The sequence below is a fragment of the Micromys minutus genome, assembly GCF_963924665.1.
Source record: "Micromys minutus genome assembly, chromosome: 27".
NCBI lineage: Eukaryota > Metazoa > Chordata > Mammalia > Rodentia > Muridae > Micromys > Micromys minutus.
The window spans coordinates 30,637,762-30,659,319 of NC_137962.1; the positions used below are offsets into that span (position 1 = coordinate 30,637,762).

The following is a 21,558-nucleotide window of genomic DNA, read 5'->3' on the forward strand; positions in this document are numbered from 1 at the left end:
GCCCAAACAGCAGCCACCTACACCTTGACTTCTGCAGCACCATTCATGAGAAGAGGGCTGCTCAGGTGACCCGTTCACTAGATGTACCTCACCAATGGCCTTGTGGAGACAGGGATCACTCAGAGGATGACTGGCCATGGAGTCTGTCTTTTAGGTTCCAGGCAGGACTTGACCACAAGGACCATGAGGACCCCAGATCCTGGAAGAGCTGCAGTGGAAGGGCCCCACTGTGTGTTAAGCCTGGGTTCCTTCAGGGGCCACTCGACCCATGTCCTGAATTTTTTTCTAATTTTTTTCATACCCAGATGAACTGTTTAGCTGAGCTCTGGAATTTGGTGGCTTTGTCTTTGAATGCTGCAGCCAACACTGCCACTGCAGGCTCACGGGCCGAGTGCCAGAGCAAGTCACCTTGTCACTGTGGTAATCAACTTTAGCAGAGGAAAGGCTATGCTGGCTCAGTTTAGGGGTTCCAGTGCCCGTTCACCTGGCCACATTGCTTTGGGATGTGGTGGGTGGCATATCATGTGTATCTGTGGTAGGCAAGATTTCTCATGGTCAAGAAAGGAAGAGCAAACCAGGATCCAAACCACCCCCACCCCTGGAACTCATGCCCACCTCCCACTGGGCCCCAACTTCTGGTTACACCATACTTAGTAGAGACCAGGATTTTAGAAAACATATTCAGCAGCCCCTGAAGCAATGTTACACAATTTGCTTGCCCGAGGCAGATAGACCACAGGTAGGCCAGAATACCTACCGCACCCCTGCCCCTGTCCCCCTGCCCCTGTCCCCTACCATACTGGACACACACTCAGGGACAACATGGCAGGTGCCCATCAAAGTCAGTAGATTGAGTTGTCGTGGGAAGACATGGGTCATCTACCTCCCAGCTCTGGAAGGACAGGTGCAAACTGACTAGTGTTGAAGGTCCACATTCTTAATGAAATAAACCAACACATTCTGTTCCTGGTGACCTTCAATGATCAATTTTATTATAAAGAACAGTATCAAAATATACAAATCTGCTTAAGAACCACCAAGAAATGCAGCTTTTTAAAGGGCCAAGTGAGTATCAGCTGTTTCAGAGCAGGCAGCTTCTCCTGAAGTTTTCCTGGGGAAATGGGGTTCATGTCCATGGGCCACATTTTCTATAGATATCCTCAATAACTTAAAGGGCGAGTCTGGCTTCTGAATCCGGATGCCGGTCACAAATCCTCATGGGAGGGTGGCTGTGTGGGGTCTTCCTCTGTGACTTCTGTCAGAAGACACGCAGGTCACTGAGTGAGCACCAGTGCAGCAGTGCCCCGAGGAAGGGCGTGGTCTTAACCAAGGCTGAGCCGTGAGGTAAAAGGTGTGAGGTAGAGAGGGCAGGCAATCCTCTTATCCTTGGCATCTCACTGACCACAGCAGGCCAGGTGTGGACGCACAGCTGTTTGCTTGGGCTGGGCTTCTAGGAAATTCTTTTCACTCTGAGCCACTCTGAGTGCTGCCTGAGAGTCTGTCGAACCAAACTGTCCCTCTCAAGGAGAGGGGCTGACCTTCACTTATGGCCTAGCACTTATGAATGTGGTTTGGCTTAGAAATAAGGCTTTTACAGACGATTAGTAATCAGAGTGGACCCTCGTCTAGGACGACTGGTGGTATCTCTAGGAAAGGGAAGGCTTGGACACACGGAGACCACACAAGGACTAGGGAGGTTCTGGAAGGACTGAACAGACCCCATTTTACAGCCTCAGAGCCAGCCACAGACCTTGGGCTGGGCTTCCGGAACCCCAAATCACTCTTTTAGGAATCCTAGAGGGTTGGTGCCTCACAATGCTGTTCACTCTGCTCTTCTTCCCTCAGTGGGACTGTCACACTTGGCTTTTCCCTTATCCACAAGTACTTTCAGTCCCTATCTGAAGCCACTAACCAAACCCTCCTCTCACATTGCCGCTGAGCTCTCCTCCTCCATGACCCTGGGTGTGCACTAAACAAACTTTTCACCTGTCCTATGTGCTGTCACCGGGGCAACTCTGTGTTAATTTCTTCCTTGGTGGTTTCCAAGTGTCTGGTAAGTCCCAGCCCTGAGCAGGGTAAGGCAGCCCACTCCCCACCTTCGGCCACTCACCGCCTTGTGCTGTCTGCACACAAGCATCTTCTGTCTCCTCAAAGCCTTCTGGACACACGCACACAAAGCTCCCAGGAATATTGTAGCAGTTTTCATTTTTTCTCTTACATGCCTTTTCTTCTAGTGAGCACTCATCTATGTCTGAAATAAAAATTCTTCATTTCAGTGGCTGCAAACACACACACATACCTCATATTACACAAACTGCTGCTCATTCACAACTCATTTATCAATGAGAGCAATGGGATCATGACTGTCCATCGGAGGATCAATAAAGTGGCTCAAAGGAAAGCTTCCTGGGCCTTAGAGGCCAGGCCTCCAAGAGATACCTCAGTGTGGAGACAGGAAGCCCAGTGTGCCTGGCAGTGCCCAAGACAGTGGAGATGACAGCCAAGACCCCTGGAAGATGGTGTGACACGGGCTTAGGAAAGTGTGGCTCCAAGTGGTACCACAACATTGTCTATGCAGGGACAGACCCCATGGCCAGCATCTGTCAGGGGTTGAGGGTTCCTACCCACAAGGAAAGTTCATCTTCGCTAACAGCTCACTGACCTGTACACTGTCCACTCTGCTTGGTGTAGCCAGCAATACACTCCTTACAATTGGCTGGGCCTTTTCCTGTACAGCCCACGCAGGTAGAATCACATTCTAGAAACATGGAGGGAACATGTCAGACCAGATCCACTTGGGTCAGGCAAGAGTAGCACACCACAAACAGACCCTAGTGATAGGAGGGAACTTAAGAACAAAGCCACCTCAAGCCCAGTGACAGTCCGTTTCCCCAACCAAGACCTCAGTAAGAACAGTCAAGTGTAGACTGCAGGTTCTACAGGCCCAGTGTCACAGAGGACACTGCAGCTTGCTATACCGGTGGCAACCTCCTCCCTGCTGCTCTAGGCATCACGAAAGACCCTAAGATACTCCTACCCTTGACTGGCAAGTTTGGAAAGAGTATGAACAAGCTGGGTGCGGTAGTACACCCCTTTAATCCCAGCACCCAGAGAGCAGAGGCAGGAGACTCTCTGACCAGCAGGTTCTACGTAGTGAGCTGCAGGACTGCGCAGAGAGGTCCTGTCTAAGAGTGTGTAGTTTTCCCATAAGGGGAAAAGACTGACATGACTCAATGAAGGAGAACATGCCAAGGCTACTGTGGTGTACAAAACATGGGATGCATGGAGATATGCTGGCTTTCTGCCTTATGTCTACCACCGATGTTGCTACTTTCAAGTTCCTGAAACCATACGGAGGTCATCCAAGTCACACATGTTGAAGGAAGAGAGAATCCTACAAAGACTACAGGTCCCAATGCTCTGGTCACCTTCACATGTGTATGAGCCGTTGACATTCTCACAGTACTGTGCTTCACTGCAGGGAGGTGTCTCTGCTGCACACTCATCCACATCTGGAAGACAACATAAGGCTGTGAGCAGAGCCTGAGGTGGCAGGGCTGAGGCACCACCCACCCGTGCGACCGGATCATGAGCACCTGTGCTTCCACACACACTCAAACCATCTCTTCCTTCACTAACCCCCTCAAGGCTCCAGACCAGCCTGGGGCTGGCTTCTGAATTTGCCTAAGGCCAAGCAGCTGCAGAGGGGCGAAAGCAAAACTGGAACTAACAGAGGAAGATGCTAGGCAGTGGGCACCTGAGGCTCGGAAGACCAAGCCAGTAGAAGCTCCACTGACCTCAGTACAGGGTTTGCAGTACGAAAGGGGCAGGGTACAGCGACAGCAGTGTCATGTGCCTGGTATGCTAACAGTTGTGGTGGGGACACCGGCTTAATACAGGTCTGAGTCCTTCTCAAAAACCACCTGCAGGCCACAAGAGTGGCCTTCCACAGCCCCAAGTGGGGTGGAGATGAAAGACATCAGACGGGAGTCAGACTACACTTGGGGTCGCCCCTGTAAGGAACCTTCCCTTCCCCCGCACCCCTCTGCCCATGGTATGCTCCTCACCCACACAGGCATCTTCCACACGTGCCCAGCCCACTTCACACTGGATGCAGTCTTTGTTGCTCGGACCTGAGCACGTCTTGCAAGACTCATCACAGGCTGGAAAACAAAGGCTGCGTTAGGAGGGCCTTTCTGGGATCAGGGTCTCATCTCCCACACTGAGGAGAGCTTCCTTTAGGAATGAGGATTTAAGGAAAATAACAAAAAACAGTGAAACCAGGAAAACAAGCAGCCATTAACTCTGAGCAAGACGCCACCACATGCAGCATCCCTCTAGTCAATGACAAGGGACTATTTCCTTCATGGAGTCATAAAACATCAAGTGGGCTCAACCAAGGATGCTGCCCTGCGCAGGCAGCCACCACAGCAGCCTAGGATGCTGGCAAGGCCTGTGCTTAGCTGAGTGATGTGACAGGCAGAGCTGACCTCAGTCCCAGGAAGAAGCTGCCCAGGTAACCTTGACAACCCTAATGGGAACGAGGGAGCTGGTGGGGCCTGTACTCAGGAGTAGCCTCCAAGGGTCCTGGCTCCACTACATATCCATGTCGTATGGGCCCAGAAAGTCCTTGTTCCCTCTGAGAAGTGGTTTGATCGACTGCAGACACATCTCAGCCTCTATATTTTGCCTCCCTCTCAAAAGCCACCTGACAGGAAACCGAAAAACCTGGGAGAAAGACTCTAGACTGGGAGCAAGCCTTTCACCAGAACATTTCAGCTGATCATATAGAATATGGCCAACTACTAGGTGCTAGGTCAAAAAAACACCAAGGGCATTTGGCATGACAGAAGCTGTCACACAGGCACTGACTGAACTGCCATGTCATTCCCAGAAAGGCTTTAAGATGCAAGTAGCTTTTCCCTCTGGGGTGGTTCATGGATACTTTAGAAGAACACAGCTCTAGGCCTCCTGCACTGGATACCTGGGGCTAGAGGGCGCAGAGGCACTCTGTTCCCAGCTATGCACCCTCACCATCGAGCAAGCTGTCAGACTCTGGGTGCTGGGGCTTACTTGAGCAGATGCTGTGGGTCTCGTTCCTCTGTAAGCTGAAGTAGCCGTCCATGCAGTCGATGCACAGTGGTCCCTTGTAGCCTGCGTGACACTGGCAGGACCCGTCGCCCTGTCTGCTGCCATCTCCGCTGCAATAACCGTTTCCGCTGCAAGGCCTCTCAGACCCACCCTTGCACTCTTGGGAGACATAAACCTTTGCTTGGGGTATGCCCCAGGGGTTGGCCATGTTTTCTTCACACATGCACCTCACAACATGCTCACAGCCTAACAGTCCTTGGGATCCCTCACAATCTAAACCTGGCACCTTTCCTGCTGAGGAAACAGGGGCCTGGAACCTGAAGGAAAGGGCCAGAGACAAACACTGACCACTTGGAACCTGCAGAATTAAACCTGTAACACCTGTGGGGAGCCAGCTATGGGACAACACACCATGTGCCTGGGAGAGAAATCCAATGTTGTATTCAGCATACAGCCAGGGAGAAGAAAACGAGTCAGCTCAGCCCATGTGCATGCCTGAAACTGAAACTTCTGTCACCAGACCCAGCCTGACTGATCAACAGGACTGGTTCCAGTCTCAAGGCTTAGCTCAGAGATGGGCCAGGACTAGCTAAGCATGCGTATTACCCCCAACTCCTATCAGTACAGATGAGCTCCTGAGACTGTGATCCCTGCCCTGAGGACTCATTTGGACTAGAGAACTTCCTAAAGTCAGAAGTTAGCAGGGATGTGGGAGCCTATGGCCCAGGTTCACAGCACCAGAGCAGGGGTGGACATCTACCCATCTGAGGAAAGAGGCAGGGCCCCCCAACTCCACAGAAAGATCATGTAGTTCAAGTTCCCTCTGTGTTTTTAAACACAGGCGTCAGAGAGGAGTAACAGGAAAGATGAGATTTCTCAAGGGGGGGGTTGTGTGTGTGTGTGTTGGGGGGGGAGACATACCTTGACAATCTGGTCCATAGGTGCCTGGAAGACAGCATGCTTTCAGTGTGTGTACACAGAACCACTCAAATAGGTTGGGGTACTCCTTCTTCCTGAGGATTTAGAAATGGCCATTCAATCCCGTGAGATGCTGGGCTGGGGGTATGCATAGCTCAGTGGTGGAACACACCCAACAACACCCTTAGGGGATGCTTGAAGCCTTGGATAGTTTTAAAGCCTAAATAGAGTACAGGTGTTTTACAAACATACCAGTGGGGAAGTTTCGTTTATAAATTAGGTGCAGTGAGTAAGAGATCAGTCACAATAATAGCGAAAACAGTAATGATGGCTGAAGTGAGGCTTATCCCTGAAGTTTTCACTTCCTACCTTCAGGCTGAAGCAACTACTTGGGGTGCTTTGGGCTAGGAGGCATTGTAGACGCCCTCAAAGCTACGTGATGGGGAAGCAAGGGTCAGGTGTGCATAGGACCTCTTTGCAAGATTCCTGACTCTTAAGAGAAGGTGGCAATGCAGGGGTAAATTGGGACAGGGATGTAGGACATCTACTTCTGTACTGGGAAGAGACTGCAAAACTAGAGTTCAGAAGACAGGGTTCTGGGCACTCACAGTGTCTGCCACCAGGCCTCGAGCTGCTCCTCCTGCTGCTCCAAGAGTTGGTTGCATTCAAAGTCATTGCTGTCACACAGACCCTCCATGATCTCCAGAAGCCGGATCTCACTGAAACACAATCTGTCAGCACCCCAAAGCACCAGTCTGCTCACTTTACATATGTCCCACCTAGAGACTATATTAGTGAAGAGGGGTGTCTCCACAACCATGGTCAGGGTTAGTCATTAAGGGGGGGGGAGGCTAACCTGGGGTGTGCAGTGGACCCAGTAATAGTAGGCCCCTCCATCACTACACTATGAGAAGGAAGGGTTATTCCATTAGTCAGGGAAGCCAAAAGTCTCTAGGAGAGCTAGGTTTGAGTTTCCAAAAGTCGTCTGTGAGTGCGTGAGCTTGTGAAAAAGCCTTCCAGTGTATGTGCGCGCAGAAGTAGCTGTAGGGAATGTGGAAACCACAGGCCAGTTGAGTGGCTAGAAAAAAGGGATGACCAATGACAGGTGTCCATCATCTAAGGGGTTCCTCCATGTGCCGGTGGTCCGCACCGACCCCAAGGTCTGACCACCGATTCACAGGCCGTGGCCACAAGTCCTCGCAGCTCTTGGACACTCACCTGAATTCGTACTTAGACAGAGTCTTCTCTTCCCACGCCGTGTTGCCGCCACCGAAATTCTTCCTGGCCGTGTTGGCCATCCCCTGCAGAGGAGGTGGCACCAACCAGCTCGATGGTCCACTGTGAACCCCGCCAGCCCCTGCCCAGCGCCGCTGCCCCGGACCCGCCGCCCGCCCACCTGGTTGAACTTGTCCACCAGCGTCCGGCACCTCTGGCACATTGTCTGCTTCCGGGAGGCCACGGCCGCGGGCGGCGGCAGCAGCAGCAGTAGCAGCCCGAACGCGGCTGCAACCAGCAGGTGCATGGCGGGAGGGCAGCCCGGAGACCCACCGAGAACTGCGGCGGAGTCTGAGCCTCCGCCCACCGGCCCGCGAGCCGGCCGTTCCCAGGGCTACTTGACTGTGTCGTCGAGGCCCCGCCCATCTTTCACTCTGCGCACTTCTATTGGTCAGAGAAATCCCCCTGCCTGATGTGGACCAATTGAGGCTCGCCACGAGAAGCCACCAATGAGAAGGCCCCGGGTCAGCGTCCCGCGAGAATGAGGCGGGACCACAATCTTCTATCCCGTCTTCTTGCCCCGCCCTCCACGAGTGGCCTTGCGGCGGCCATCTTTTCTCCGGGCAGAAAGCGCCCGTTTTTGTCCCCAGCCTGAGCAACGGTGGCCATGTTAAGTTTGGGCAAAGACTCGGCTTCTGAGCCCCGTTTCCACAGCCCGCTTCCTGCCGAGTGCAGTCAGCTGAGTTCCGAGGGGTCAGGCCGAGAGCAGAAGAAGTTAACGCGCGCGCCGAGATTGGGGTACTCGGGAGGTGGCAAGGCTGGGGATCTTCCGAGCGCGCGTGACAGCTTTTGACTTCCTCAACTAGGGGCTGAACAACTCACCTGGGGATCGGACCTCTCACTTAGGGGCTTGGTTCTCTCACCTGAGGCCTTTCATCCATCTTTCTCACCTGGTGGCCGCAGCTGTCATCTGTAAACTGAGCTCTACATTTGGGTCCGGCGCCATGTGGTTGGGGGTGGAGGCAGTAGTCGACATTTCTGCAGGGGCCTCAGGCAGTGAGTTCACAATGAGCTTCCAAACTTTTAGTGACTTGAGTGAGGAGGAGGAGAAGATACGGATTATCTGTGTTTTAGGGAACATCTGTCTGTATAAATAATACAATTTCGTCTGGTCTTTGGTTTACAAGTAGGCATCATCTACACCAGATAAAACACATCCAGGTTAAAGCCACAGTTTGAACCAATGATTCCGACAGTTTCCTTGGAAGCTGGACAACAGGATCTTTGAAGGGTACTATCTAATCTGAGGTACCCTCCTTCTCCACGCCACATTTGCAAGCTTTTTTGGACTTGGCTGCTGAAAGGCGATTAGCCATCTGTCTTTCCTGCAGCTGCCCCCATTCCCGTGATAGGTGGTTTTTGTGTAGTGGTGAATATCTACCCTGTATTGGTTTTGCTCCTGGTTGAGCATTTCAGCCCACCCTGATTTCCTGTTGTCTTTGACAATAGCTGCTGTTGGTCCTCAGCAGAAAACACACCCCTTTGTGGCTGTGAGGACCGAGGGGTGCGTTCTATGGGTAATGGTCACCCCCAGAGCTTGGGTTTCCTTAAAAGGTGGCAGAGCAGAAACAACTAAGTCTTATGGCTGCCTCAGTGGCTTGGCTTCTTTTTGAGACAGGGTCTTGAAATACCAAGGATGACCTTGAACTTCTGATCCTCTTGCCTCTTCTAAGTCCTGGGAATACACACATCTATCTGGGGTTTATGTGGTTCTGGGGAGCCAGGGTGTTGTGCTCTAAACAAGTTTCCCAGGTTGACCTTGAACTCTTGTCTCAGCCTCCCAAATACTGGAATGATAAGTGCTCCATCACTGTGCCCCACTATGGTTTTGTGCCAGGTTAGGAACTTTATGTACATGTTGTTCCATAACATAATCAGTCAACAATCACACTTTTTCAGCTCAGTACTTTTTATTGGGTCTAACACAGTTGGGTATAGTCAGATGGGGTGAAGGGTTGGCTAGACTCACTGTAGCCTTGCAACCAAACTTGGAACAAGCAAGTGCAAGCTGTGGCATATTTACACTCCACTAAAGCCTTTATGAAATAAATGCCTTCATGCGGGGTTGGTGAATACCTATGGGGTCTTTTCCTGAGTGATGATGTGGAAGAGCCCAGGTTACTATGGATGATGCCATCCCTGGGCTGGTGGTCATGGGTAGACTGAGCAAGCCATGAGGAGCAAGCCAGTAAGCAGCACTCCTTGACCTCTGCATCATATCCTGCTTCCAAGTTCCTGCCTTGAGTTTCTGCCCTTGGTTTCCTTGGATCTTAAGCTGTATGATGAAATAAGCCCTTTCTTCCCCCAAGTTGCTCTTGGGTAAGGTGTTTTATCAAAGAAAGGTAAACCCTAACTCAGACAATAGGAATTGTGAACATGATTATATTTCTAGGGTTCGGGACTAGGAGATATGGCTCTGGTTAAGAGTGCTGACTGATCTTTTAGAGGACCAGAATTCAATTCCCAGCACCTACATAGCACCTCATAACTGTAATTTAGGAGATCAGATGCCCCGACTTACATACTGGCAAGACACCCATATACATAAAAAATAATTTTTAAAAAGTTAAAAGGTGTATTTGGTCAGGGTTCTCAAGACTCAAACTAATAGAATGAAATGTGTGTATATACACATATATGCATGCACACATGTATGGAATTAGAGTGACTTACAGACTGTGGTCTAGCTAATCCAATAATGGCTGCCCATAAATGGAAGGTCCAAGTATCCAGTAGTTGTTCAGTCCACGAGGCTGGATGTTTTTCTCAACGGTCTTCAGTATACACCGGAATCCTGAAGAAATAGGTACCGTTGCCAATGAAGGAATGGATTTGCCAGCGAAGCCAAGAGAAAGAATGAGCAGGCGAAGAACAAGCTCCCTTCTTCCATGTCTTTTATAGAGGTTGCCAGCAGAAGGTGTGACCAGATTAAAGATGGATCTTCCTACTTTCAAAGATTTACTATATAAAATTTCTCCCAGGGACACCCCGCTGCTTGGGTTTTAGTTAATTCAGAATAGCCATCCCCAGGGGTGTGGTGCTGCCTCTTCTCCACATCTTCCCAGTGTGACTCAAGCCGAGTTTCAGGAGTGACTGGATGTGTAAGCTAACACTCGCCTTTGTTTCTCTGAAGGTACATGAAGTTTAAAGCTCTACATGGCTGGTAAGAAATCATCAGGCAGGCAGTCACTGCTGCTCCTGGGACTGTTGGTCACTGCAGCTGCCATCCACCTCATTGCCTGTCCCTACACCAAGGTGGAAGAGAGCTTCAACCTACAGGCTACGCATGACCTTCTGTACCACCGGCTGCACGTAGACAAGGTGAGGAATGCAGTGAGCTGAGGCTTGCTGTCATTGCCCAGCCTGTGCGCTGACCACTTGTCTCCTTGCAGTACGACCACCATGAGTTTCCTGGAGTTGTTCCCAGGACGTTCCTTGGGCCGCTGTTGATGGCGGTGTTCTCCAGCCCTGTGGTTTATGTGCTCTCACTGTTGGAAGTATCTAAATTTTATTCTCAGCTGATAGGTAAGGGCCTTACATGGGTGAGAGCTGTGACATCACATGATCACAGATGGGGTGGGGCTGGGGCAGGGTGGGGGTTGGCTGGACTCACTGTAGCCATGGAGTCAGACTTGGGACAAACAAACAGAAGCTGTACCTTAGACTCCACTAAAGTCCTCATGATATACCTTTAGAAAACAGCCTGCCTGGGCTGTTCGGCCAAAAGGAAGTCAGAGGCTTGGCTGGTGTAGGTCTCAGTGCAAACACAGGTCCCATGGCCACTTCTGGTACAAATGTGAGTCCCTATGTAGTCTATTGCATATCCACTGACTGTCACTGCCAGTGACACTCAAAGAGCTGCTGGCTTCATCTGTGTTTCCTTTTGGGCCACTCACATCAGTGACGTTTTTTGCTCATTTCATTTAGTCAGAGGAGTCCTTGGGCTTGGTGTGATTTTTGGACTCTGGATATTACAAAAGGAAGTAAGACAGCAGTTCGGGGCCAGGGTGGCTGTCATGTTCTGCTGGATATCAGCCACACAGTTCCATCTCATGTTCTACTGTACGAGGACACTCCCCAACGTGCTGGCCTTGGCTGTGGGTATGTAGCTTCAGGATAAGCCTTCTGATCCCTCACGATATACACACATCTGCCCACAGCATTGTCCCCCTCCGCATGGGCTCCTCATAAACTGTTCAGGGTCTCTTCTTATGGAAGCAGGCTTCTCTGCACTCAGGGTTGGTACTTTAGAGAACACTACCCTAAAGCACCTGTGTGCCATCCCAGTAAACATTCTGTCTAGGCAAGTAAGCTTCTCTGGGGTTTGCCTATGCATTCTGGGCTTTAGTGTTTTGGGACATAGTCTTACAATGTAGTACAGACTAGCTTTGAATGCTAGATCCCCCTGCGTAAACTCTGAAGTGCTGAGCAGCTTCTATAGTTTATTTATTTTATTTATTTAAGCTTTTGCTTGCATGAGTATCATGTATGTATTTAAATTAAGTACATAATATGAGTACATTACCTTCAGAGGCCAGGAGAGGGCATCAGGTCCTCTGCAACTGGAGGTACAGACAGTTGTGAGCTGCCCTGTGGGTGCTGGGAGTGAAACCTGGGACCTCTTCAAGAACAGCCAGTTTTTTAATTGCTCCAGCCCCCTGAGAGGGATTTGTGTGTGTGTGTGTGTGTGTGTGTGTTTTATAATAAGACAGTGAACCCCCGTTACAGTGTGTTTTGTGTTTTGCAGTTTTACCAGCCATCACAGCCTGGCTGCAGCGTAGATGGGCCCGCTTTGTCTGGCTCTCGGCCTTTGTCATTATTGGATTCAGGGCTGAGCTGGCCATGCTACTGGGCATCCTGCTGCTACTGACCTTGTACCGAAGAAGAATGTCTGTGGCCAGGTTGCTCCGGCATGCCATCCCAGCAGGGATTCTCTGTCTAGGCAAGTTGGCATCTCGGGTTGTCCATATTTCAGCTTTGGGTTTTGGTATTTTGAGACAGAGTCCTACTGTCCTAGTTACTGTTCTGTTGTTAGGACACACCATGACCAAGGCAGCTTATGAAAGGCAACTTTTAATGGGGGCTGGCTTACAGTTTCAGAGGATTAGTCCGCGATCATGGCAGGAGGCATGGCAGCAGGCAGGCATGGCGCTGGAGCAGTAGCTGAGAGCTACATCCTGATCCACAGGCAGCAGGCAGAGAGAGACTGGGCCTGGTGTGGGCTCATTTGAAACCTCACAGCCCAGCTCCACTGACACACCCCCTCCAATAAGGCCACACTTTCTAATCTTTCTTGAACTGTCTAAATATTAAAATTTATTAGCCCTTGGGGGATATTCTTTTATTTATTTATTTATTTAATGTACATGAGTACGTTATAGCAGACACACCAGAAGATTTCATTACAGATGGTTCTGAACCATCATGTGGTTGTTGGGAATTGAACTCAGGACCTCTGGAAAAGCAGCCAGTGCTTTTAACCTCTAAGCCATCTCTCCAGCATGGGTATATTTTTACTCAGATCACCACACCCACTGTATAGCCCAGGCTGGCCTCAAAGTTGGTCATCTTCTGCTTTAGCCTCCACAGTTCTGAAATGACAAGTGTGTCAGTTTGAAACTTGGTGTGTGCATATGTTGTATGGCATCCAGAGGTCAGCCTCAGTGTCATTTCTCAGGGATTAGCCACCTGGTTTGTTCCTAGGTTTTTTTTTGAGCTATATTTTATGGGTATGGATATTTTGCCTGTGTGTTTTTCTGTGAACTACATGTGTACCTGGTGCCCGTGTAGGCCAGAAGAGGGCATCAGACCTTCTGGAACTGAAGTTCTGGACAGTTGTTAGTCACCTTGTAATTGCTAAGACATCTCTTCAACCTCATACCTGGATGAGTATGAGTGTGTGTGTGTGTGTGTGTGTGTGTGTGTGTGTGTGTGTGTGTGTGTGTATGTGTGTGTGTGTGTTTCTTGAGACAGGGTCTCTACATATCCCTGGTTGTCCTAAAACTCACTTTGTAGACCAGGCTGGCTTCAAACTCACAGACATCCACCTGTCTCTGCCTCCTGAGTGCTTAAATTAAAGGCACTCACCACCATCCCTGACCCATACCTGGCTTTTTCTGTGGGTTCTGGGATAGAACTCAGGCCTTCCTGCTTGCAAGGAAAGTTTACTAAACTGTTGCCTCAACCCTTGACACTTGTTTTTTTATTACACTTAACTTTTTTTAGAGGAGGGGGTGAATGTGTGTGTCTGTATCCACAGGTGGCTGTGTTCTCACCACAATGCACATTTAGAGGTCAGAGCACAACTTGTGGGAGTCAGTTCTTTTGTACCTACCATGTAGGTCTAAGGGATTGAACTCAGGTCATCAGGCTTGGCAGCAAGTGCCTTTACCCACTGAGCCCTTTCATTAGCCCCCAAGAAACTTTTTTAAGGTTTATTTTGTTTTTAATTATGTATTTATACATGTGTCTGTAGGTAGAAATATGTGTGCATGATTGTGGACACCCACAGAGTCCAGAAGAGTATGTTGGGTTTCCTGGAACCCAGGAATTGTGACAAGCTATTGTGAGCCTTCCCTTGTGGCTTCTAGGAACTGAACTTGGGTCCTCTGAGGCATCTCTCTAGCCTTTTTTTTTTTTTTTTTTTTTTTTTTAAGATGTTCTGAACTTTGGCATCAGAGGAACATGCCAGTTCTCTTCTAGAGGTAGCTTCTACTTGGAAGCCTGCATCCACCACTATCCTTCAGGCTGCTTGGACAGGCAGGAAGAGGGCAGTGTGTCGTACACTGGGGGAAGATATGATGAGATGGCATCGCACACCATCGGCTCCTTTTATGGGATGCTGCTGGTGGTTTCTGTGGCCAGCAGTGCACATGTGTGACACTTAAGCACAGGGCACACGTGGGTTGAGGCTTGAATTTTATAGGTGGCCATGTTCCTTACTGAGGACACTTCTGTTCTGTTATTAGGGCTGACGGTTGCTGTGGACTCCTATTTCTGGCGATACCTTGTATGGCCAGAAGGAGTGGTGCTTTGGTACAACACTGTTCTGAACAAAAGTTCCAACTGGGGTGTATCCTTTCAGTATTAGGGTAGGAGTGACCCTGGCCTCTATCCAGTCAGCCAACCAGTCTGGCATAAGTTGGGTGACTGTCTGAGGGTCAGGGCAGGAGCTCCACCTAGGGCTCACACCTGGGACTCTCTGGCAGCATCTCCCTGAGTATCACCTAGTTGTACCCATAGTCTACAGGGTAGCTGCTTTGTAAAACATTTACACAGAGTACTTCAGATGGTCTCATGGTAAGAAAAGCTAGCACAGCTCTGACTTGATAACACACCATCCTTATCAATAACGGGAGAAAAGGAAGAAAAGCTAAAGGAACTTCCCATAGTCATCTGTGGAGCCCTCAGTTATACTGAAGGTTGTCCTGTGCCCGTGATCAGACATTCCCCATACCTCCTAAGCAGGTCTCTGCTGTGTTTTTGGCATAGCTGACTTTGGGCCTTTATGCTGTTACCATTCTTAGTTCCATTATGTGGACAGTGACTCAATCTCTGACAAATCCATGCCTCCTTAACCCCAACCTGAAGACCTCCCCACTCCTGTGGTATTTCTACTCGGCCCTGCCCCGAGGCCTGGGCTGCAGCCTTCTCTTCATACCCCTGGGTGCGGTGGACAGGAGGACCTATGCATTGGCCCTGCCAAGCCTGGGATTTGTGGCTTTGTACTCGCTCCTCCCACACAAGGAATTGCGGTTCATCATCTATACCTTCCCTGTCCTCAACATCATGGCTGCCAGAGGCTGCACCTATGTGTGAGGTTTCCTCCTTCAGATACTTGTTCATTTTTTCATAATTACCCAGGTGATAGGTATTCCTAAAGGTTCATCAGAAATAGATTTGCACCAGGCAGTGGAGGCATACCTTTAATCCCAGCACTTGGAAAGCAGAGGCAGGCAAATCTCTGTGGGTTCAAGGCCAGCCTGGTCTTCAAAGCTACACAGAACCCCCGGTTGGGGTTGGGAGGAGAAAGAAAAAAAATAGATTTGCTGTGCTGAAAAGCACATGCCATTGATCCGAGCACTTGAGAGGCAGAAGCAGATGGGTTTCTGAGTTTGAGGCTACTGTGATGTACATAGTGAGATGTTGTCTCAAAAAGGGGGGGGGGGGGAGTAAGTTTGCCAGTTTAACATGGAATCGAATTATTTTAGAAACAAAGCATATTTGGTTTGACATACACTTAAATTCGAGTACTATCACTGTGTGTCCTTTTCACTTGAGCATATTTTCGATAAACCGGATGTCTCTGGTCCTCCATGTACCAGGAGGCCTCTGCTCAGTGCTCAGTGCCTCCTACTGTGTGAGTTTTGCTTCTGTCTCTTCCCAGCACCTTGCTAAGAGTCCCAGGGCTGGCCATGGGAGAGATGGCCAAGGCAGGCCTTCAGGCCTGGGAGGTAGCTGGTCCTGGACGGGTTCCAGGGCTCTGAATAATTGATCAGCTGGAGGGTGTCTTTGGTCCAGGCTGGAGGGCTTTGGTCTGAACTGGAGAGGGTGAGGTGGTACTTTTGGTTAATTCTGGGGACACAGGAGGCTGTGACTTGGGCTCGTGTAGAAGGTGGTGTGGGAGTTGCTGGGGACAGGAACAACAGGTGATACAGATGAAGGGGAGGTGAGAGACAGCAGGTGATATGACTGGCGGATCAATAGGTAACAGGGTCAGCTGGTAGTGCAGGTGTTGGGGAAGGCAGGCTGTGAGGAGGATTCCCTGGGCTGAGTGTAGGTAGTTCATGTGTTGTGGGCTCTGTAGATCTAGAAGGTCCACTCTGCCCCTTTCCTCATTTAGACATGGAGAATGCCCTGGGAGCTAAAGCAGGAGCCATAGGCCATGTTCAGTACTCACCACTTTGTGGAAACAGAACTGCTAGGCCGGGTTTAGGGTACAAGGGGCAGAGTCATAGTTCTCAGAGGACTGGCTGGGCCCAGGTTGGACAGGATGCTCACTCTGGTGGGGAGGAACCTCATGGTGCAGCCCTTCAGGGGGTTATGAGTCCAGGCAGTGGGCTGAAGTGTTTTCTATTCCTCTCCTTCCCCAGAACAACTGGTAGAAGGAAGGGGCCAGCCCATGGAGCTGCCCTCAGACCACCCTTCAGCTCATGGCTCAGACCGTCAACTGTTCACTTGTGCATATTTGCCCAAGTTGAAGGTTTTAACAAGATCTGTCTTAACAAGACACAACTTGTTGTGGCCATGACTGAATGAATCCCTGACAGGAACAGCTGTGGGAGGGGTGACTTGGTCTCAGTTAGTGTTAGAGAGTTTAGTCTGTAGATTTTGCATGAGTGAGGCGGAACAGAAAGACACCAGGAACTGCTTACTTCAGGGTGGGCAGGAAACAGGAGGGACCAGGCATGACCTGCAGAAGCACACCCCAGTACCCTACATTCTCTACTATGCTCGCCTGGTTTCCAGAGGCTCTGACGTAGTACCACTCACTGAGGGCCAAGTGCTGAGAGGCACTATCGGAAAGGAAGAGGATCATAATAGAGTTGGGCACCCGCTGTCCTCTGGCTTCTGCGCATACATACCTGGATGTGTTCATTTGTGCACAAAGGTGCACATATACACCACAATCATCCCCCAAAAGAAAATACTGCTCCTTCCACAACAACCAAAGCTTTGGGGAAAGGAAGGGTGTGAGGGTGAGCCAGTCCCAGGACCTGTGCAGGGTCAGGCTATTCTTAGCAGGCAACCACGGTGTGAATAAGGATACCTCAGTACAGGGCACCTGGTTGAAGTCTGCCTCCCAGTCCTTCCATTTTGGAGGTCTTGGTTTGCTTTGTGTGGTTTATTTATACACAACAGAAGCAAGCACTTAGAGCTGGACTTACACTCTAAGCAGTAATACAGAGTCTTTTTAATACTCCTTAAAAAGCTAGTATAAGCTTGAATTGGCATCTAGAGTCAAATTTGGAGGATTTCCTTACTTTTAGATTACTGTGTGTGCATTAGTGGGGAGGTGCACTTCTGTGGAGTCCTTTCTTTCTACTTTTGTGTGGGTTCTGGGGACCATGGTCAGGTTACCAGCTCGAATGGCAAGTGCCTTTACCCACTGAGCTATCTCACTGACTCTTTATGTTTTATAATCTTGCCATGTAGCCCAGGCTAGCTTCAAATTTGCCATCATTCTTCTTCAGCCTTCCCAGTACTGGGATTCTAGGCCTGTGTCACTGTGCACAACCACAAAGTTCTTCAGAGGGTATTTTAGTCATTTTGGTTAATTGAGGTTTGTTTGAGGAGGGATTAGTTGTTGTTTATTTTTATCAACTTTTATTTGTTTTTTATTCTTTTTTTTTTTTCAAGACCCGGTTTCTCCTGGCTGTTCTGGGATGCATTCTGTAGACCAAGCTGGCCTTGAATTCACTGATATCCTCCTGCCTCTGCCTTCTGAGCACTGGGATTAAAAGTTGTGTGCCACCAATTGCCTGGCTGTTGAGATTTTCAAGGCAAGTTTAACTTAAACTCAGGCTTTCCTGTCCCTAATTAGCAATTAAAAGAGATGAATGAACACATTACAAAGAACAGATGAGCCAGGCAAGGCCGCCTTTAATCTCAGCACTCAGGAGGCAGAGGCCAGCCTGGTCTACAGAGTGTTTGGGACAGCCAGTGCTACACAGAGAAACCCTGACTCAAAACAAAACACAGAAGAGAACAGACAAGGGGGTGCCAACATGAACCTTACTTGTAAACCAAGTTAGGTAGGACAAGAGGAAGGCATAATTCGGTAGTTTTGCTCCCAGTGCAGTCTGGCTGACCATTATCTTAGTTCTGGTTTTGCAAGGTGGTGAGAGACAGTCTCAGGGTTATCCTGAGATGACTACTCCTGCTGGGAGGGTGATCTGTCTGTGGAGTTTAGGACAGCTGGAGACCTAAGGTGCCTTCTGCAGGTTTGGCACAGCACATTGTCAAAGCTGACCCAGTTACTCTCTGTGCCTTTAGCCTTGAGGAGTATGTTGATATTCTTGCCACCATATGCTTTTCATTAATTTTTTTTTCAGCCTGAATAAAAAGTCTTGGCCCTACAAGGTGAGAGCTCTGCTGGTGATGGGACATATCATGGTCAACGTGGCATACACAGCCACATCCCTCTATGTGTCCCATTTCAACTACCCCGGTGGGGTTGCCATGCAGCGGCTACATGAGCTGGTGCCACCTCAGACAGGTTAGTCCATAGTGCTCCCTGGGGGAAAGCCTGGCCCTGAGTGCAGTGTCACTAGCGCTAACTGAGATTCACTTTTCTTAGATGTCCTTCTACACATTGATGTGGCTGCTGCCCAGACAGGCGTGTCACGGTTTCTGCAGGTCAACGATGACTGGAGGTTGGTTTCTGAAGTATTATAGCTACACGTCTAGTTGCTTCTCACAGGGGCCACCTAGAAGTCACCTACATGGGAAGAGGTGGTGTGAGACATAGGCAAAGTTGAGTGCAGTGACAACAGGTGGCCTGTCTCTCTCCCCAGGTATGACAAGAGCGAAGATGTACAGCTGGGAACAGTGGGCATGCTAGACTACACCCACATCCTCATGGAGGCAGTGCCTGGGCACCTGGCTCTCTACAAGGACACACATCGAGTCCTGGCCAGTATAGAGGGCACTACAGGTGTGAGCCTGAATCTAATGAGACTGCCACCCTTTGATGTGAACCTGCAGACAAAGCTGGTACTTCTAGAGCGGCTGCTTAGGCCAGCCTGAGAGGACAGGAGATCTCCAGGAGCATCAAGTGTGGTCACCTTCTAACTCGGTAAAGACAATTCAAAAAAAAAAACAGCAAAGACCAGGGACCTCCAGTATGCCCCTGGGGTTGGCCTGCAACAGGCTGAGCTTGGCCCTACAATAGCCACATCTAAAGCACAGGACCGGAAACATGGAGTCAAGAACCCACCAAGTGTGATAGTAGCCTACTCAAACCTGTCTGCCAGGGTTGCTTAGGTAGTCCACGGGATTGTTTATATTCATGCTGGGAGCCACTCATAACTAAGAGGACAATGAGTCAGGCTAGAACACTCTGTGGTGACGCTGAGTGTATGTTTCTTGCCCCTGAACCACACATGTTGCCCAAGGTCTCAGGAGACCATGATCTCAACGCAGGTCTTCACAGGATAGACACACACACACACCACCAATTATGGCAGCTGTTATAGTTCAAGGCATGTTATCTCCATTTCAGATTAATTCTGAGGACATGCACATGTTCATAAAAGAACAGAAATAAAAATTATGTTTTCTTATATTGTGTCTTGCTATGTGGTCACTTCTGGAGACAGTCTCTGCCCTGGGTTCACAGTAAGAGCCACTGGCTCTGCCACTGTGCTGAACATTTCTGAAGTGTGATGGTGCCAGTCATAAAGATGACATGGTGTGAGCCCATGCATCCAGTGTGCAGGCACACATACTCATGAGTATGCAGATACCACACACATACAGCCTGGATAGCATGTATCTGCACAGTATACTACACAGCGGTAAAGGCTGTGCTGTGTGTGCTCGCACACATACTGTGTTCGAATATATGCATGTTAAAGCTACCGACAACCTTGGGTTTTGTTCCTCAGGCACCATCCGTCTGGCAAGTGAGCCCCAGAGACCTGCCTGTCTCTGCATCCAAAGGGCTGGGATTACAAGCATGCACCATGTGTATGCCTGTTCCCCTCCTTCCACCCTCCAAGTAGTTCTGTGGTTGAACTCAGGTCGCCATGCTTGCAAGGCAAGCAAGTCTTTGAGAGCACGTGGTTTGAAGCATAGCCTTTGGCTTATCTCCTACAGGTATAGACTTCGCCTGTACACAACCATGGGACTGTTCTGATATGCCTCCTGCACTCTTTTTGGTCATCAGTGTCATTGTTTATCTTTGTAAGGACAGGCAGAAACGCACATTTTATTTCTCTTTCTGTAGATGGCTTTTGTCATTGGCCAACCTCTCTGGAAATCCTGTGTCTGCATGGAACGGTTTGTCATGGCTTCTGTAGTGCGTCCTCTAGGTACTCATATATTTCCAGCCTTTTGTGATTTAGTGCCTCAAAGGATAACACCGTGGGACATAGTTTCCTCTACACACAAAGGTGTGTCTTCAGGCCGAGGAGCATGCTGGGTAGGGGGGATCATGTGCTGTAAGTCCTACCACCACTCACTGGACAGGGACTGGCCTCCAGTATGACTGTCATTTTGGTGTGTTTCCATCTGCAAAGCAGGCTGAGTTTCAATACGATTCTATGAGTTGACTGTTTGTACCTTTTGCCCATTTTCTCTAGCGGCTTTTACATTGTTTTCTTCCACTTTGTAAGATGATGTAATTGTTAGATTTTATTTCCCATGGTTAATGACTCCTTAACTCTGTTAGTCTAGGACCTTATTTGTAGGGGCTGTCTCCTTCCTGTGTTTCTGCTTACCAGTGTCTGGGGGTCACACCATCAGCCTTCTCTCTCTACACTGAGTGCAGCTGTGCTTTCCGAATGTGGCTGTCCCTCCTGTATTCTCAGATTATGGCCATGCCTCCTCACTACCCAGAATGCAGCTGTGCTTCCTCTACACACGGCGTGCACTCCAGCTTCCTCTGTACCCAGAATGAGACTCTGCTTCCTGGGTATTCTGATCTTCCTATGCAGTATTATCCTGATACTTTTTTCCCATCTGGAAATGAGACCATTTCTCCAAACCAAGCATGATCCATGGGAAACTCACATTTTTGCTGAGATTATATTCGAGTACACTTTGCTTATGAAGTAGACGCAACTGGTGCTGTTGAAGTTTCCCAGGGAAGACAGAGCCATCCTTCCCCTTAAGTGCATTAGGATGTTCTGTCCTCTGTTTTCCATACCAGTTTGAATGTGTGTTAAACTTAGTCCTGAAAGGGTTTAGATTGTTTTGTTGCTATTGTAAAGTTTCTTGTTCCTTATGCCATCTCACTGGGTTATTTCTATGTATGAACTGCTAGGGTTTTTTGGTTTTTTTTAACTTATTTATTGTCGTAGTCAGGGTTTCTATTCCTGCACAAAACATCACGCCCAAGAAGCACAATTGGGAGGAAAGGGTTTATTCAGCTTACACTTCCACATTGCTGTTCATCACCAAAGGAAGTCAGGACTGGAACTCAAGCAGGTCAGGAAGCAGGAGCTGATGCAGAGGCCATGGAGGGATGTTACTTACTGGCTTGCTTCCCCTGGCTTGCTCAGCTTGCTTTCTTATAGAACCCAAGTCTACCAGCCCAGGGATGGCACCACC

General features: G+C 49.4%; 2 protein-coding genes across 2 annotated transcripts; one reads left to right on the top strand and one right to left on the bottom strand.

Moving 5' to 3' along the window:
• Nucleotides 1-975: 975 nt before the first annotated feature.
• Nucleotides 976-7,601, bottom strand: CRELD2 (cysteine rich with EGF like domains 2). Its single transcript, XM_080939786.1, has 10 exons — nucleotides 7,406-7,601; nucleotides 7,228-7,310; nucleotides 6,618-6,728; nucleotides 6,013-6,104; nucleotides 5,074-5,250; nucleotides 4,068-4,163; nucleotides 3,429-3,512; nucleotides 2,663-2,758; nucleotides 2,111-2,251; nucleotides 976-1,255 (listed from the first exon to the last, which is right to left on the bottom strand). Exons 1-10 carry the CDS (start codon nucleotides 7,529-7,531, stop codon nucleotides 1,206-1,208), a joined length of 1,056 nt encoding a protein of 351 aa, XP_080795912.1. The 5' UTR covers nucleotides 7,532-7,601; the 3' UTR covers nucleotides 976-1,205.
• Nucleotides 7,602-7,899: 298 nt separating this feature from the next.
• ALG12 (ALG12 alpha-1,6-mannosyltransferase) lies at nucleotides 7,900-19,462 on the top strand. The gene is made up of 10 exons (XM_080939263.1): nucleotides 7,900-8,022; nucleotides 10,418-10,605; nucleotides 10,677-10,809; nucleotides 11,212-11,385; nucleotides 12,032-12,226; nucleotides 14,253-14,356; nucleotides 14,875-15,098; nucleotides 18,339-18,502; nucleotides 18,584-18,659; nucleotides 18,801-19,462. The coding sequence occupies exons 2-10, from the start codon at nucleotides 10,441-10,443 to the stop codon at nucleotides 19,030-19,032; spliced, it is 1,467 nt and encodes a 488-aa protein (XP_080795389.1). The 5' UTR covers nucleotides 7,900-8,022; nucleotides 10,418-10,440; the 3' UTR covers nucleotides 19,033-19,462.
• The last annotated feature ends 2,096 nt before the right edge of the window (nucleotides 19,463-21,558 follow it).

Coding starts and splice junctions, on each gene's coding strand:
- CRELD2 (XM_080939786.1), bottom strand. CDS start 7,531: ATGCACCTGCTGGTTGCAGCCGCGTTCGGGCTGCTACTGCTGCTGCTG. Junction 6,105..6,617: donor GAGGCCTGGTGGCAGACACT/GTGAGTGCCCAG, acceptor CTAAATCCTCAG/GAAGAAGGAGTACCCCAACC. Junction 4,164..5,073: donor GACCCACAGCATCTGCTCAA/GTAAGCCCCAGC, acceptor TTTGTTTTCCAG/CCTGTGATGAGTCTTGCAAG.
- ALG12 (XM_080939263.1), top strand. CDS start 10,441: ATGGCTGGTAAGAAATCATCAGGCAGGCAGTCACTGCTGCTCCTGGGA. Junction 12,227..14,252: donor AGCAGGGATTCTCTGTCTAG/GCAAGTTGGCAT, acceptor TTCTGTTATTAG/GGCTGACGGTTGCTGTGGAC. Junction 18,660..18,800: donor CAGGTCAACGATGACTGGAG/GTTGGTTTCTGA, acceptor CTCTCTCCCCAG/GTATGACAAGAGCGAAGATG.